This window comes from Canis lupus, chromosome 20, assembly GCF_011100685.1.
Source record: "Canis lupus familiaris isolate Mischka breed German Shepherd chromosome 20, alternate assembly UU_Cfam_GSD_1.0, whole genome shotgun sequence".
Taxonomy (NCBI): Eukaryota; Metazoa; Chordata; class Mammalia; order Carnivora; family Canidae; genus Canis; species Canis lupus.
The window spans coordinates 53,063,428-53,079,403 of record NC_049241.1 but is presented as its reverse complement, the minus strand read 5'-3'; the positions used below and the strand labels follow the sequence as shown (position 1 = coordinate 53,079,403).

The window sequence follows — 15,976 nt, the reverse complement described above, 5'->3', positions numbered from 1 at the left end:
TGACGTACGGCAGTACCTGCTCCCTAGGAGAAAACACATGTCTCAGGTCCCACCCAGGTCCACTCAGTCAGCCAGTCCAGGGTGTTCACACATGTGATTTAACCTTCTTGGAGGAAGGGCAGTGCCAGGGCAGGAGCAAGTTAGAGATGCAGAGCTCTTCTGCAGGGTGGGGATGGTAAGCTAGGGAGGAGCACAAGTTGGGGGCAGCGTTGGCCTCTAGGATACCCCTCAGCCTCAGGCCCAGAATTTATTCATGCTTCCTCCCTGGCAGTTCTCTCTTTTCTCTCTCTCATCTTCCTGCCCCTCTCCACCAGATCTCCCGTCCTGGGCTTCTGTTTGCCCTCACCCACCAGCACGGACTCCAGCCAGGCCCTGCCCTCCTTAAGCTCCAGTGGCCTAGGCATTGCCCTTGTGCACCCCTGTTCCCCCACCACACCTCAGACCTTCCTCTGGCAGGGCTTATCTTCCACTGCCCTAAATGAGGAGGGGGCAGCACCTGATACACCTTCATGGCGTCGACTCTAGCAGGCTCACTACCTCTAGGAGACAGGAAAATCATCTGTAAGGAGATTGGAAGTACGCCTGCTTGACATCTTGGGTCCTCAGGCTGAGGCGGGCCCTAGGGAGCTGTGTCATTACCCTGCATGGCATGTAGACCCTGTTAGAGAAACAGCAACTTGGGGGCTGCTTTGGGAAGTGAGGGCCTTCCCCTAGGTGCCTGTTCTGAGCACACCAGCAGGCTTCTACATAGCTGGAGAGCCCCATTCTCCTTATTCACTTGCTGCAGCAGCAGCCCTCAACCTAGGCTCTTCACTGAAATCACTGAGGAGCTTTAAAAAGTACTGAAGCCACTGCCACTCCTACCCCACCCACCCCCATGCCGACATCATTGGTTCAGGTTATGACCTAGACAGTGATAGTTTTTAGAAGCTGCCCTAGTGATTCTAGCAAGCAGCCAAAGCAGAGAACAGTTGGCTTATGACAAGCATCTGGGTGGAGGCGGGGACCTGGCACTGTGTTAGGCAGTTTCACCTAATGGCCTTGTGGTGGGTCCCCATGAGGGGACCCCTTCATTCCTCAACTGCCTTCCCTCCCACTGCACTTAGGTGTGCACCACAGAGGGTTGCATAGACTCTGAGGGGACAAGGCCAGCCCCAAACAGGGTGTGCAGAGATCCCTCCCCACATAGCTCCAGGCTGCAGAAGGCCCAACCCGGAAATGTTGGTGGGGAGCTACTCTCTGACACTTCGGGGAACTCGGCCCTCTCTGATCTCCCCACTGCAGCAGCCCATCTGCAGGTCCTCCTGTTGGGTCTTCCTTCTGGTGCCCCGGCCTGGTGAATCTACACTTGGCCTAGGTCCCAGTCTCTGCCAGTGGCCTGGCCCCATTCCACCCAGCAGCCACCTCTGGGCCATTCCCCAGCTCATTTTGTTCAACTGCGCTGGCCACCTTTCATTTCCTGGAACACGTCAAAGTCTCCTCTGCCTCACAGACTTGGCACTTGCTCTTCCGTCTGGACTACTTGTCCTCAGCCATCTCAAGGTCTTGCTGCAAGCATTAGCTCCTTACAGGGCACTCCTGCCTGCCCTGTCACCACGGGCCTGTCCCATCAGTCCCTCTCACACCACAGTAGGGATTGTCTTCATAGCACCTGGGTGGCAATTTTGTTCATTGGTTTCTTGCTGCTTTGTTGTGCAACTTGCCCACTGGGATGTGACATTCACTAAGGCATAGACTGTCCTCCTTCGTGATCATCATCAAACTCGCTGGCCAGCCTGCGAGGCCTGACACATAGTAGGTGTTCAGTTTATACTTGTCGATGCATTGATAAAAACCAGAGGGGGAGCAAGCCCAGGAGGCAGTGGCCATCTGAGGGTATGTGACTTCCTGGGTGACATTGGCAGGTATGGGCACTAGGTGGTCATGGAGGCCACCCAGGAAGAATGTGACTGAGACCAGAGCCGAAAGTAGAACCTTGGGGGCCATCTTGATGGGATGAGTAGAAGACTAGGATCTTGAGGAGGGACAGTTGGGGAGAAAGAAAACTCAGAGAGAAAGAACCTGGCATTGTCATATCTTGGAGGAGGAGGTACCTGTCTGGGGGTGGCACCTGACAGTTGCAGCCTCTGTGAGGGCAGTGCTGGCAATCTGCAGTGACTACCCTGGGAGCCAGCCAGGGCTGCCGAGCACTGGGGAGGAAAGGCATCAGGAAGCATGAACAGGGGGATCCCTGGGTGGCGCAGCGGTTTGGCGCCTGCCTTTGGCCCAGGGCGCGATCCTGGAGACCCGGGATTGAATCCCACATCGGGCTCCCGGTGCATGGAGCCTGCTTCTCCCTCTGCCTGTGTCTCTGCCTCTCTCTCTCTCACTGTGTGCCTATCATAAATAAATAAAAAAAAAATTTAAAAAAAAAAAAAAAAAAAAAAGGAAGCATGAACAGGGTAGGACTCGTGTTTATATGCTAACAGGAGCCAGCTGCAGCTGAGACGCAGGAGCATGGCCTGGGCACGGGTCCTCATCAGTGTCTGGTCTTCCCTAGCAGGGCTTAGGCCACCGGCAGCGAAGGAGACAGGTAGTCCAGGTTTGGGGTTAACCTATGGGAAGAGCAGAAAGATAAGACCTAAGTAGGGGTCTGCCAGACTGGCAGAAGAACCCATCCCGGGGCTGGGCCACCAGGCTTCATGGCCTGGGCACAGTGACAGATGGGCAGAACGGGGATCGGAGAGTAAAAATCCCAGCAAGCCTGTAGTTTGGTTGGGAATCCATACCACAGACGTCTATTCTTGTATTCTCAGCTTTTTAAAAAAGATTTTATTCATGAGAGACAGAGAGAGAGAGGCAGAGACACAGGCAGAGGGAGAAGCAGGCTCCATGCAGGGAGCCCAATGTGGGACTCGATCCCGGGGACTCCAGGATCACGCTAAACCGCTGAGCCACACAGGCATCCCATTCTCCGCTTTAACGTTTGTAGTCTGGACTGTTTGCAGGGGCCTTAAAGTTCCCAGCCTTGAGCCAGTTGTAGTTGTTGCCCTGTGTTCTGAACTTTTGAGCCTTGACTCTCCTGCTAGATGGGCCCGGGCCCCACAGCCCTGCTACTCCGAGGTCCTCACTGTCCACGGCTTACGAGTTAAATCTCAAACCCGTGCAGTTTCATTGCACGGGTTAATGAGTGTATGAGTATAGAGGGTCAGGTTTGGGTTTTGTTTCTTTAAAAAAAGAAAGTGGCAAAAAAAAAAAAAAAGAAAAAGAAAAAAAGAAAAAAGAAAGTGGCCCGTGCAGATCTGCAACCAGTTTGTGTAGCTACCCTGCCCTAGAGGAGGGAGAGTATGCCTCCTCCTTTGGCACTTCTTTGGTGTGGGCTTTGCACTAACTTCCTTCCAAAGCCTACAGTTTGGGGGCTAGGGGTGACTCTACAGTGGAGAAAACTGGCAGACAGCCTCAGCCAGGGGTTCCAAGTCAGCATCAGTCGTGAGAAGTCATGGTAACAGCACATACCCCTGATACGATGTCAGGAGGAGGGCACTTCACTCTGGGATCTTCCCCCCAATACCCATCACCCCGGCCTCCCCATGAGAGAAACATCTGATGAACCCCAGCTGCAGGAGATTCTACAAAATTCCTGACCAGTCCTTGAAACACTCAAGGCCATCAAAAACGAGGAAAGTCTGAGAAGCTGTCCCAGCCAAGAGCAGCCTAAGGAGTCGTGATGACTACAAGTCCTGTGGGATCCTGGATGGTCTCCCGGGACAGAAAAGACCATTAAGGGAAAACTAAGGCAATCTGAATCAAATGTAGACTGTAGTTAACTAGCAGCCTATCAGTACTGGTTCCTGAAATGTGACAAATGTCCCATCCTGGTGTAAGATGTTATAGGGGAAGTGGGCTCTATGGGAACTCTCTATAATCTCTTTGTAACTTTTTTTTTTTTTTTAAGATTTTATTTATTTATTCATGAGAGACAGAGAGAGACAGAGACACAGGCAGAAGGAGAAGCAGGCTCCATGCAGGGAGCCTGACATGGGACTTGATCCTGGGTCTCCGGGATCACACCCCGGGCCAAAGGCAGGCGCTAAACTGCTGAGCCACCTGGGCTGCCCTCTCTTTGTAACTTTAAATCTAAAAAATAAAGTTGGGGGGGGGGTTGTTTGTTTTTAAGAAGTTGGGAAAACTGGGTTAGACTCTTCTGGGTTCTGTATCTCATTATCCACCAGAGGGTCTGGGATCAGCTGGCACCCAGGGATGCCACCTCATGTGGCTCAAGACCTGGTCCTGTTTTTTGCCTGCTTATTGTTGCCCTCCACCAACCCAAGGAATAGGGCGAAGCTCACCACTCTCTCTGTGTGCCTACAGCAGTGCCCAGCACTCAGGGGCTGCCCACTAGTGCGGCCTGTGAATGAGTAAGAGGTGGGCATGTTGGTTCTCTTCTCTGGGCCTCCACCCGCCCCTCCTAGAGTGAAAGGACAAGGCTCCTTTCAAGGACAAGGAGCCTTGTCCTTTCACTCGGCCCCTCAGCCTTTGCTTCTCCCTGGGCCTCCTGGGAACCCGTGGCCTCTCCCTTATTAGACTGAGTCCCTCCTGTGGCATGCAGGTGGTTGTGGTCACTCACAACTTGGATATTTCACAAGGGAGAGATGGGGACACCTACCTGTAATCCTGGGTGTCTCTCATAATCTTTACTTCCCCAGATTTCAGCTGGTGCTGCTGCCATCATGGAGGCTGCCGCCAAGGGGGGCCCTGGAGACTTGGCCAGGGCAATGAAGGCAGGTGCACAGCTGGACTGGGACAGGACATCTGTCAGCTCCAGCTTCTCCTTGTGCTCCCTGTCATCTGCTTTTTAGCTGTAGCTGACTTGTAGGTTTGGGAAAGTAAGGGACCCAACACTGGGTGGCACCAGAGCCCAGCAAGCCTTCCCACACTCCCAGCACAGTGGTGGAGAAACACCTGGATGCAGATAGCCAGACACCCTCCGCCCTCTCTACCTCTCTTGCCCAGTGGTGACCGTCCTGTCCTTGCCTTTGGAGTCCCCACATCTCAGCCAAGGGAACTGATTGTCATCGTTGCTTTGGTAATGTTTCTACGGGGTGCCATTAGTAACATGGTGTTTCTTCTTCTTTTTTTTTTAAGATTTTATTTATTTGTTTATTTGAGAGAGAGCATACACACATGGGGGGAGGAGCAGAAGGAGGAGTGGGAAAGGGAGAGAATCCCAAGCAGACTTCATGCTGAGCATGGAGCCCACCATGGGGCTCGACATGGGGCTCGAGCTCATGACCCTGAGATCATGACCTGCATCAAAATAATGAGTTAGATGTTTAACCACCTGAAAGCTGCCTAGGCGCCCTGCGTAGCGTTGCTTTTTAAAAAGTTCTTAAAAAAAACTAACAAAGGTAACATTTGTTCAGTGTAGAAAATTTACATGAATTGGCCGAAGAAATGTAACAAAAGCCGGTATAGATCATGACCACTGGTCTCTAACCCCACTACCCGGAGGCCTTGGCTTTTTGCGACCTCCTCTTTCTGAGCCCAGTCAGTCTTCACCCTGCTTACCCTCCCTGGCTGTCAGCTGGCTCACCATTGTGCCCGTGTTCTCCCACACAGGGCACAGCCTGGGCTATGGTTTCGTGAACTACGTGACTGCCAAGGACGCAGAGAGAGCAATCAACACGCTGAATGGCCTGCGGCTCCAGTCAAAAACCATTAAGGTAAAGAGCTGCCGTGGCCACTTGGCCCCGGCCTGGGTGAGCGACCCCTTTCCCCATCTGTCCTTCATCGTCACCGTCAAGGAGACTGGGGGCATGGCCCCTCCTCAGAACCCCGGTGCTTCAGGGGTGGCTGGGGTGCTTCGGGGATGGCTGGGGTGCTTCCTGTCTGCTCAGTGAAAGCACTACATGGCAGACACGTGTTGGGCGGTGGCCTCCCCGGGCCTTGCCAAGGCCTCTCAGCCTCCTCAGCTCTACAAGCAAAGGCCCTCTACATGGCAAAGGCCATGGAGGGCCCCTCAGTGAGGGCAGCCCCCTCCTGGGCCCAGGCTGTGCTGTCCTCGTGCTGAGCAAGTATTTGTCCAGCCTCCCCGTTCCTGCCCCGTCACAGCCAGCGTGTTCATCTGGTTAGCAGCTGCGTATGGAGCAGCTGGTGGGTGTGCCAGCAGCAAACAGATGGGCTCCCTGCCCTCGTGGAGGGCCTGTGCCTGTATATGTGCATGCGCATGTGCAAGTAATGAACCCCAAATCTGAAGGTCACATGTGGCAGAGGTACAGGGTGGGGGGATGTTCTGTGGGGTGGCTTCACTTTGGTGACTTGAGTGACATGAGGGAGCCCTGCAGTGCGGCCTGTGGGGGGAGCCTCAAGCAGAACGTCACCAGGGTCACTCCCAAGGTAAGGGCTGTGGCGGCTTCCCGGGAAGAGTCGGCAAACCCCCCCAGGCCTCACAGGATGGCTTCTTGTTTTCTTCTCAGCCTGCTCTTCCTTAGCGCCCCCTCGTTTTCTCAGCCTGGAGCCCTGCTCCTCCTCATCCCCACCTCCATTGTCTGTCTGCCGGCACCTGTGATCTTGGGCAGCTCCAGACCCAATCAGAGACTAACTTTGTGTGTTCCGGACTTTTACTCCCTGCTGAGTGCTGAGTCCTCCTTTAGAATCTGTGTCCTCCCACTGTCCCAGGCTGGTCCCCTGACCTAGCTCCCTGTAGCAGCCTGGCAGGCGCCATGCCTGCCAGCATCATCTCCCTTGACAGGAAGCCACTTGGAATGAGACTGCGCTCTTTGAGCCTTTGGACCTACCAGATCTCCCACCCCATCTCCCATCCTTCTGATTCATGTGGGTGTCCAGAAAGGTCCCTCTTGGGACCTATTCCATGGCTGGGCTTCCTAAGCTTCCCTGGGCATCAGAACCCCGTGGGGTGCTTGTATAATAAAGGTTCCCAAGGTGTGGACATGGCCTCCCACCCACATGGGCTCACACACTTAGGGGTGGCCCTGGGAGCCTGTATTTTTTTTCCCACCTGCTAGGGAAGTCTTACAGTCTGGCTGTTGACAGCACACACTCCATTGGGAGGGTGGTGGCATGCTAGCACATCAGATGATGCTGGCATGCTACTGGAACCGTAGGTTGGTTATCCCCAAGATTGAAGCCCCACTTACCATGAAAGGCGGGACTTCCAAAGGCTCTTCGCCGCCCCCCCCCCCCCCCCAGGCTCTGAAGTCCCACACCCCAAGGGCCACCTGGATGTGCCTTGACCTTGCCAGCATTCATTCTGACCTCTTTGGTTCTAGTGTCACTCCTTGATCTGAGTTGGGAGTGAGGAGTCTCCCTGTCCCTGTGCCCTACAGCAGCAACCCAGGAAACCCCAGGGAGGGGTGTGGAGGCAACAGGCTGAGTGTGGCACAGGTACCAGTCCTGTGTAATTCACATGGCCAATACCTGTCGAGGGCTTATAATGGGCCAGGTCCTTCCATACCTTGTTTCTGTTACCCTCACCATGGCCTGGGAGAGATGATCCCCATTTTAGGCTTGAAGAAGCTGATGTTTAGAGTAGCGACAGGTTTCCCAATATCACAGAGGTAGAGAGGGGGCAAAGCTAGGGTTTGAAATGAGTGCTGTGGCTCTGGGCCTTAACACCGCTGCCAGGCAGCTGCCCCAGCCCAATGTGGGAGGTAAACACCAGGAACCAGAACAGTATGACTTTGCTTAGCTGTGAACAGAGCTCGGGAGACGGTAGTGCAGGTAAGCAGGCATTATTAGTAATAACAGCAACTGTTTTTGTCCACTCATTCCACGATTGTTCCCTGAATGCTTGCTATCCACTGCATCAGTTCTACGTGCTGGTGATGCCACAGCAAACACAAAAGTTTTGCCCTCATCAAGTGTTCTACGTGGTAGAGTAGTAATGAGTAAGATATGTAGCATGTCAGTTCAAGATGAATGCAGTGAAGAAACTTACACAGGGGGCAGGGTCTGGGTACTGCTTATGGGCAAAGGGGCTCTGTGGCCCATCAGGTGGTTGGGGACATGTAGTAGTTCCTCAGGGCTGCCATAGAAAAGCATCACAAATGATGTTTGTGTGGGTGGCGAGTGTCAGACACCTGAAATTTGCTCTCACAGTCCTGGAGGCCCTAAGTCCGAGATCAGAATGTTGGTTCATTCTGAGGCCATGAGGGAGAATCTGTCCTGGGTTCTCCCCTGCCTTGGGGGTTGCTGGCTATCTCTTGGTGTTCCCAGGCTCACAGAGCCTGTATGTGTCTCTGGCCAATCTCCCCCTTTTTCTGAGGACACGGTTACTGGATGTGAGGCCCACCCTGTTCCATCTTCATGAATACATCTATGATGACCTTCTTTCCCAATCAAGTCATATGTGTGGTGCTGGGGCTTAGGACTGCAGCATGGGAACATGCTGGGGGACGCGATTCAGCCCTTCACAGGAAGTGTTCTGGAGAATGTGACAGGAAAACCCCTGCTTGGGGCAAGGGAGTAGTGATGCCAAGAGCTTAGGAAAGGGCTCTAGACTCAGTCATGGACCCTCCCTCCCCGGTGCCAGGTGTTTTGGTGCGGTCTCCTGGATGCCGACCTGACTCTGAACTTGATAGTAGTTTGTCATGTTCCTTGAAGAACCTGTTGAAAGGAGTCAAAGCTCATTTGGCCATAAAAGGTGTTTTCTCTCAACTTTGCTGGGAGATGATCAGTCAGTACCAGCTTCCGTACCGCTCTACCAGTGCCACGGTCTTGGTCTTCGTGTCCCACAGTGTCTTTCATTAAAGCCAAGGGCAGGGGCACCTGGGTGGCTCAACGGTTGTACACCTGCCTTTGGCTCAGGTCATAATCCTGGGGTCCCGGGATCGAGTCCCACATTGGGCCTCTGGTGAGGAGCCTGCTTCTCTCTCTGCTTATATCTCTGCCTCTTTCTCTGTGTCTCTCATGAATAAATAAATAAAATCTTTTAAAAAATAAAAGCAAGGGCAGACCCCCGATGCAGCCCCATCCAGACACATCTGCAAAGGGCCAGATGGGATGGTTCTGGGAGGCAGGCCTGCCTTCCCCCTTCAGCCATCCTGCCTGAAACACAACGCCACAGCCCAGGGCCTTTGGTAAAATGGGATAGCCAACATTTGGAGTCACACCCTCTGGCAAGGGTTTTTACTCAGGGCGATGGTGGTGGTTCTGCAGGCTGGCTGATGCAGCCAGGGAGTTCAGGCCCAGGTGTGTGAGAAAGGGCTGACACTGTTCTTTAGAAGTCTAGGAGCATGACTCAGCCCCAGTGGACTGGTCAGCCACCTGCGTCAGTGGAGAAGGGAGCGGCGGAGTCCCTGTGGGCCAGGTGGCCTCTATCTCAGGGAATGAATGATGCCACGCCTGCCCCAGGCCTTAGATGCATCACTGAGTGACCACAGTGTTCCTGTACTGTAGGCCTAACCCAGTTGCCTCGGGCCTGGACACAGCACAGGGAAGCTTCCACGGTATGTGAGGCTTGTGCAGCATCACTTGCGTGGAGGCCACCAGTCACTGACAGGACCTGGTACCCGAGGGCCTCCTTCCAGTCAGGGCCCCTTCTCTTCTACTCTCCTCGGACGTGCGGTCTCCGTGATCCTCGGCATCTCTGGGAGGATGCTGGGCTGTCTCTCACCACACATACAATTTCTCTTTCCTTCTCCATTGCCCGCTGGACTGCTTTCTGCTCTGCTGGCAGAGGTGGTGTCTGTTGTCCCCTCCTCGGGCCTGGCGTAGGTGTGGAGTCAGCAAGCACACGAATGAAGGGACGCATATGTGGCAGGCTGCTCGTGTGTGTGCTTGGCATGAGGAACCACACCTCTGCCCCTCCTGGTACACCTGAGCGTTGTGGTGAGAACACACCTTGTGTGGCCCAAGGACACCTGAGAGCTTGTGCCTGCTTCCTGGTTATGGTTTTAGGCTCCTCAGCTCCTCGACCTTGTGACCCTCAGGAACACATTATTGGGTGTAGATCCGAATCCCCCACCCTTCTGGAGCTCCCTTCCCTGCCTCCTCCTCCTTTCTAAGCCTCCTAACTCAGTTCTTACTCTGTTGGGTGTGATTGAGTCCCATCCCTTTAGGCCACCCCTTTGCAGATGGTGGGGCCCCCGTCCCAGCTGTTCTTTTCTCATGAGAGCAGGGCTGTAGCCTTGGTCCTATCCCTCCTCCTGGCCATTCACAGCCATGGCCCTGACCTGGGAAAGCACGAAGGCCTGTGCCATTGGCCCCTGAAGGCTCCCCCCTCCAGTGCACACACATACTATTTTATCTGAGCCGCTTCAGAAGTTCCTTGCGGGCTTTCTTCAGTTCTGCAAAACAAAGGCCCAAATAGCATGGAGTCATATATTATCTAACGCGAGTGTTGGACTGTGGGCTCCCCCAGCAACCCAGGTCCCATCTGGTGGCAAATTTGCCCATTGGTAGGTGGGTGTCACCCTCCAAGTGACATCCAGGTCCCTAACCTGTTGCCCTTTGGGCTCCTCACAGGTAGCACTAGGTCCTGTCCCCAGCCCACTCCCTGCCCAGAAAGGGGTGAGGTCACAGTAGAAGAGACAGCTGGGGTTGAGTTGTGGCCCCATCTCTTGGCAGCCGTGGGCCCTCAATCTCTTGGCCCTGAGAACCTGAAACATGTCTGCCTCACTGGGATGTAAAGTCCAGGCGAGAAAATGCTGCAGGTGATGAATGTCAGCATGGTTTCTCACCAGAAGGGTGGCTTTTTCTCACCTGAACAGTTAACCCCCTCCCTCGAAGCTTTAGCCACATACCTGCCCTAACCTCAGAAAGTGATTTTGTTTTCAAGGTGTCGTATGCTCGCCCGAGCTCAGAAGTCATCAAAGATGCCAACCTGTACATCAGTGGGCTCCCGCGGACCATGACCCAGAAGGACGTGGAGGATATGTTCTCTCGGTTCGGGCGAATCATCAACTCCCGGGTCCTTGTGGATCAGACCACAGGTACAGAGGGTGGCCCAGATGCGGGCTGAGGCTTTCCTCTAGGTGGGAGCCAGAATTTCCAGAAAGACACATCACTGCTTGAGTTTCAGTGTCAGTAGTTACTCTGCCAGGGTGAACAGAATGAAAATGAGAAGACCTTGGTGTTTGCTTTATGAGGCTGGGGAGGTAAAATGGTAGCAAAGCTGCCCCTGTGTTAGGCCAACATGTTATGGTGAAAACACTTAGAGATCCTGACACCTTCCTCAAGCACCCACATGGCCCAGCCTGGCTTGTCAATGGGTCACAAAGGCTACCGGTCAGCCTTACACTGCTGTTCTTCTAGCAGGCACGTGGCATGCAGTGTGGGACAGTCTTCACTCATGATCCGGAGTCCCCACTTTCCACTGGCCTAAAGCCACAGGTGGCTGTTTCTGAGGAGCTGGGCTCCAGTCTCCATGATTCGGCTGCCCTTCCTCAGTAGCACAAAGCTCAGGGAGCTCAAGGCAGTAAATCCCCCTCAGTGACAATCCTGGCCCCTCCGCCAGCCCTCTTAGGTCATCTTAGCCTGGGACCTTAGCAGCTTGGGTTTGGCCTTTGGATGAAGTAGGCAGGCGCAGCTGAGCTGAGGACATACCTGCCCCTGGGAGCAGCCCTGTGTGAACCCTGGGTGGGTTGGTCACAGGAAGTCATAACTCCGCAGTGACTTCCTTTCCAAGAGAGCAGCAGCGCCCCCCGAAGGCCACAGAGCAGATCCCAGAGAGCAGGTGGGCTGGGCCTTCCTGGCCTGTGACAGTTGGGGCTGGCGATGCACACACATTCTCATATGTCCCTCTGAGGCCTCGCCACCTGCTCTCCCTTCTCGTACCTGCTCTGGGGAAGCTTGGCTCCCCGTGTGCTGGCCCTGCTGCTTGGGCTGCAGTGCTGGGCTAAGGCCTTGCCTTGAGAGGAGTGGACAGCTCAGCTTGGGTCCCCAGGGGCCAAAGGGGGAGGAGGGCCTGCTGGAGTGTGGTCCACAGGTGCAGCTCACTGGCATTTCACAGGAGCCCTGGGTAGTCCTGTGCCTGGTACAGATACCTGCTCTGTGCCAGGCTGTGCTGGAGGGACAAAGACCACACCGTGGCCTATATTCTGCACCTTTACTCTGGGGTGGAGATGGGATGGAGTGGGGTAAGGATCCCACTTACCAGTATCAACCCCTCTGATGTGCAGCAGGATAGTTTCCTGTGGTCCCCAAAGCTCCCTTACTTCAAGTGCCAGTTGAGACCAGTCGGCTGGTCAGTGCATGTGTTTATCCCCGCCCCACATGAGTGGGCTGCCTGGGGACCCAGATGGTGTGACTGTGCTGGCCTGCAGTCTGCTTCCATGACCCTCCTTTCTTTCACGCCACACGTCCTGCTCTACCTCTGCTTGTCTCTGTCCAGCCCAGCACAACCAAGTGGAGCTGGCTCTCTCCAGGAACATCCCCAGGGAGCTTTCCCCAAGGGCTCCCACCACCCTGAGGGAGGTCACTTCTGCAAACAGTTTCCCCTCAGCCATTTGTAGGGCATTTTGTTTCCTTTCCCTCTGGAAGGCTGGTGTCTTGGGGGGGAGGGGGGCATCTCAGCATTGCCCTCCAGGCTCAGCCATGAATTCAGGGTGGCATCCGTGGGAGCTTCACTCTCTCAGGCATCCTATCAGCCTCTGCCGCTCCAGAGAGGGGACTGACCTCAGAATCCTTGTGAAGGGTGGAGGGAAGGTAGCTGTGAGGGGGTCGCAAGGGCCCCCTTTCCACAGCCGTGCCCTAGTAAAGGGTGTAGAAGTGGCGAGTTAGAAAGGTGAGCCCTCAGGACTGTAAGCTTCTGTTCCCTCCTCTGCTTCAGAGGGGGCCACCCAGCAGGGCTTCTCTGCCGGGACCCATGGAGCCCGTGGGGCGTGGTTGGCAGGTTTGCGTGTCCAGTTGGCCTCCATGTGATGTGTCTTGCGGCAAAAAGGTATGGGGCAGCTGTCTTGAGAAAGCTCAATCTTCTTAGCTGACAGAACTTAAAGTTTTCTTTGCCTTCTTATCCCAGTTTAATTGTGAACTTTATAGTTTACTCATCTGGAAATCATGTCGTTTATTGATCTCTGCTCTTGATTCTGAAAACACTAGAGGGAAAAACACCACCATGGAGGCCCCCCTTCAAAAAGTGTACATTCATTGGATCATGTAGTGAACATATTTTCCCTTACGCTTACTTTCTCTTTCTTGGGTTCTCTTCATTTCACTTGGGCAGTTTCCATTTGAAAGTCGTTTTACAAAACCAAACAGGGAAACCACACCTGCATACATGCTTTCTGCTTGATTGCAAGGTCCTTATCAGTAGAATAGAACCGCTCTCTGAAGGTGGCTTTCTGCAGGAGCCAGCCAGCCACAGCTGTCTGTTGTGGTTGCTTAAAGTTGAATATCTGTTCAGGTGTCCATCTGTCAAAGCTGTCATTCATACCTTTCAAGGGTAAATAAAAACAGTGTATGTTGAGTGTGTGTTTTTAGGTGTTCCTTCTGAACTGAAATTGGAAAATGAGCTCAGACTCTAGAATTTTCTTGGTATACATGTGAATTGCCGGGTCTGTTCTCACTAATTCAGTATCTCTGGCTGTGTGGATTTTAAATTTATATTCCAACCGTCACGGAGCCAGGGTGGAGGCAGCCTTGAGGCCACTAGGAGCAAGCTGTGTGGCGTCCGAGAGCGCTATGCTGGGGGGACACCAGGAGGGGGAGCTTCCCAGCTGGGAGATCTGGAGTATGTGCTTTCAGACTCACTATGGAGTATGATATGTTACAGGTGTACATGAAGAATCCTTGGCCCGAGGGCCCCTGACTGCCATCTGGTTGCTCGAATGGGGCCCACTGTACTGCATTCAAGTCAGGCCTGGGCATGGGATTCTAGGCCCAGAGTGGGCCACTGTGCCTCACAGTGACACTTGTCACTTCGGCATCCCATCTGGCATATCTGAGTCTCCCCGTGCCCCTTTGCAGACGTCAGGCCAGCTGGGGAGACCCCCCCACCCTGTCTGTGCCCATCTTAGGGCAGTTGGTAGAACTCAGTGGGAAGGGATAAGGAAGGGTGGCAGGATGTGGGAGCTGCCTGGGAACATCTGGTGTGCTCACGTAGCTGGTGCCTCAAGGCCCTGAGCTGTCCTGTTTTAATAATTGTCATTCACTGTGTGCTGAAGGCCTTTGTCTGGAGAAGAAAATGTGACTTCAGACAAGCTATGAGTGGCAGTCGAGACGAGAGTCTAGGATAGGGCTGTCTCTCACAGTCCCGTCCCCATTCACACCCCAGGACACATCCATGACTCCCGCCCTTACAGCATACTCACACTGCTCAGACTGGCCCTCAGCTGTCACCTCTCCACTGCACTTTGACCTTCACCCTTGACCCCCTATTTCTTCTCCCCAGGAGATGGAGCCAGTCCTCTTCCTCGGCTCCACATTCCCTCACCCCAATCCTACCTCATTTGTCAAGTTCTGTAAGAGATAGTTCTCATTCCTACCAGGCCGAGAATGTAGAAAGATCAGGGTGGAGTGTGACTGTTCCCCCTTGTCCCTGATTCGTTTGGGTTTCACTCTCGTGCTGGACTAGACACTACCTTCAGCTGTTGGGTCTTGGATCTCAGGCAGCCTGGTCCCAGTTCCATATTCTGGATCTGTCGAGAGATTGGGTTATAGTGAGACCCAAGGCTTGACTTCATGTGGCTCAGTCTAGGTAGCAGGATTCTCAAGGTGGCTGGAGTTCACGACGGAGGGCCTTGGGCCTTCCCACGCAGGGAACAGGATTCTTTACCTGCCAGGGAGTCTGTGGGCAGGTGTCAGCACCTCTGCGTGTGCCTGGGCAGTTTTCTAGGGGAGAGCAAATGGCTTCACTTGATTCTAGACCAGTCTTAGGACTTTATAATGGAATATCCAAAAGGTGAGTGAGGCAAGGACAGGAGGAAAGGGTTGCAGGGTGAGGCTGGCTTACCAGGACTCCCTGACGTCAGGGGGATGACAGAGAACGCCCAGCAGTCTGGGACTCTGTCAGGCCAGCTGGGAAGGCGACAGCTTGCAAAGGCCTGGCTAGACTACAGGACCCACCATCGCTCCTTGTTCACAGCAGCTGCCCCTGGGATGTGCTGGCAGGGCAGGCAGTGGGGCCCCAGAGTGCAGGGACAATCCCTCAGACCCGACCTTGTCACCTGGCCGCCCCTGTACACGTCCCCACACCTGCACTATTGCAGGCACCTGGCCTAAAAGAGTGGTGGAGGGTGGCATGTCTTCCAGCTCTGCTTGTTTTAAGAAAGAGGTTTGAGTGTCTTTGGGATATCTGTCAGCAGGACATTTTTCTGCACCGAGACTGTAGCTGCTGCTTCAACTCAAAAGGAAGTCTGAAACTTTAACCTTTTATGAATGTTTTTTTAAATTCATTTGTTTCTGTATGTAGGTTTACTTTTTGTTTACCTCATGAAGGTAGTGTCCGATTTGAAGCATAGCACACTGACTTGAATTTTGCTTTTCAGTTTTAAAAATCCTTGCCTTTTCTCCCCTAACTCCATTTTTGTTGGTTTGTTAAAAAGGTTTGTCCAGAGGGGTTGCGTTTATCCGGTTTGACAAACGGTCGGAGGCAGAAGAGGCAATTACCAGTTTCAATGGTCATAAACCCCCAGGTTCCTCTGAGCCCATTACAGTGAAGTTTGCAGCCAACCCCAACCAGAACAAAAACGTGGCACTGCTCTCCCAGCTGTACCACTCGCCTGCCAGACGGTTCGGAGGCCCTGTTCATCACCAGGCACAGAGATTCAGGTGGGTCAGGAGGCGGCGCTCTCACCAACCCAGCCCTCCCTCCCCCTGCAGCTGGCTGGGGAGGCTGGTCAGAATCACCATGGGTCTCCTGCCAGCCCCCTAGGGAGGGGAAAGTGCACTCCACTCCAGCACACAGTGTCTGGTGACCCAAGCGGGGCTGAGAGTGTAAAACGGGAGGACACAGCCTTGGGTGTGCATAGGTGAGAGCCGTTCCGCTCCCTGGCATGCAACTTGCTGCCACTGCTCACAGCCCGCAAGTAGCTCTTTC

At 53.9% G+C, this 15,976-nt stretch overlaps 1 protein-coding gene across 1 annotated transcript in view; it reads left to right on the top strand.

The window, feature by feature from the left end:
- Positions 1-15,976, top strand: part of ELAVL1 (ELAV like RNA binding protein 1) — a 37,666-nt gene that overhangs the window by 17,640 nt on the left and 4,050 nt on the right. The window contains exons 3-5 of the mRNA XM_038567486.1: positions 5,599-5,702; positions 10,778-10,931; positions 15,483-15,708. Coding sequence (XP_038423414.1) covers positions 5,599-5,702; positions 10,778-10,931; positions 15,483-15,708 — 484 coding nt within the window. The remainder of the gene's footprint in view (positions 1-5,598; positions 5,703-10,777; positions 10,932-15,482; positions 15,709-15,976) is intronic.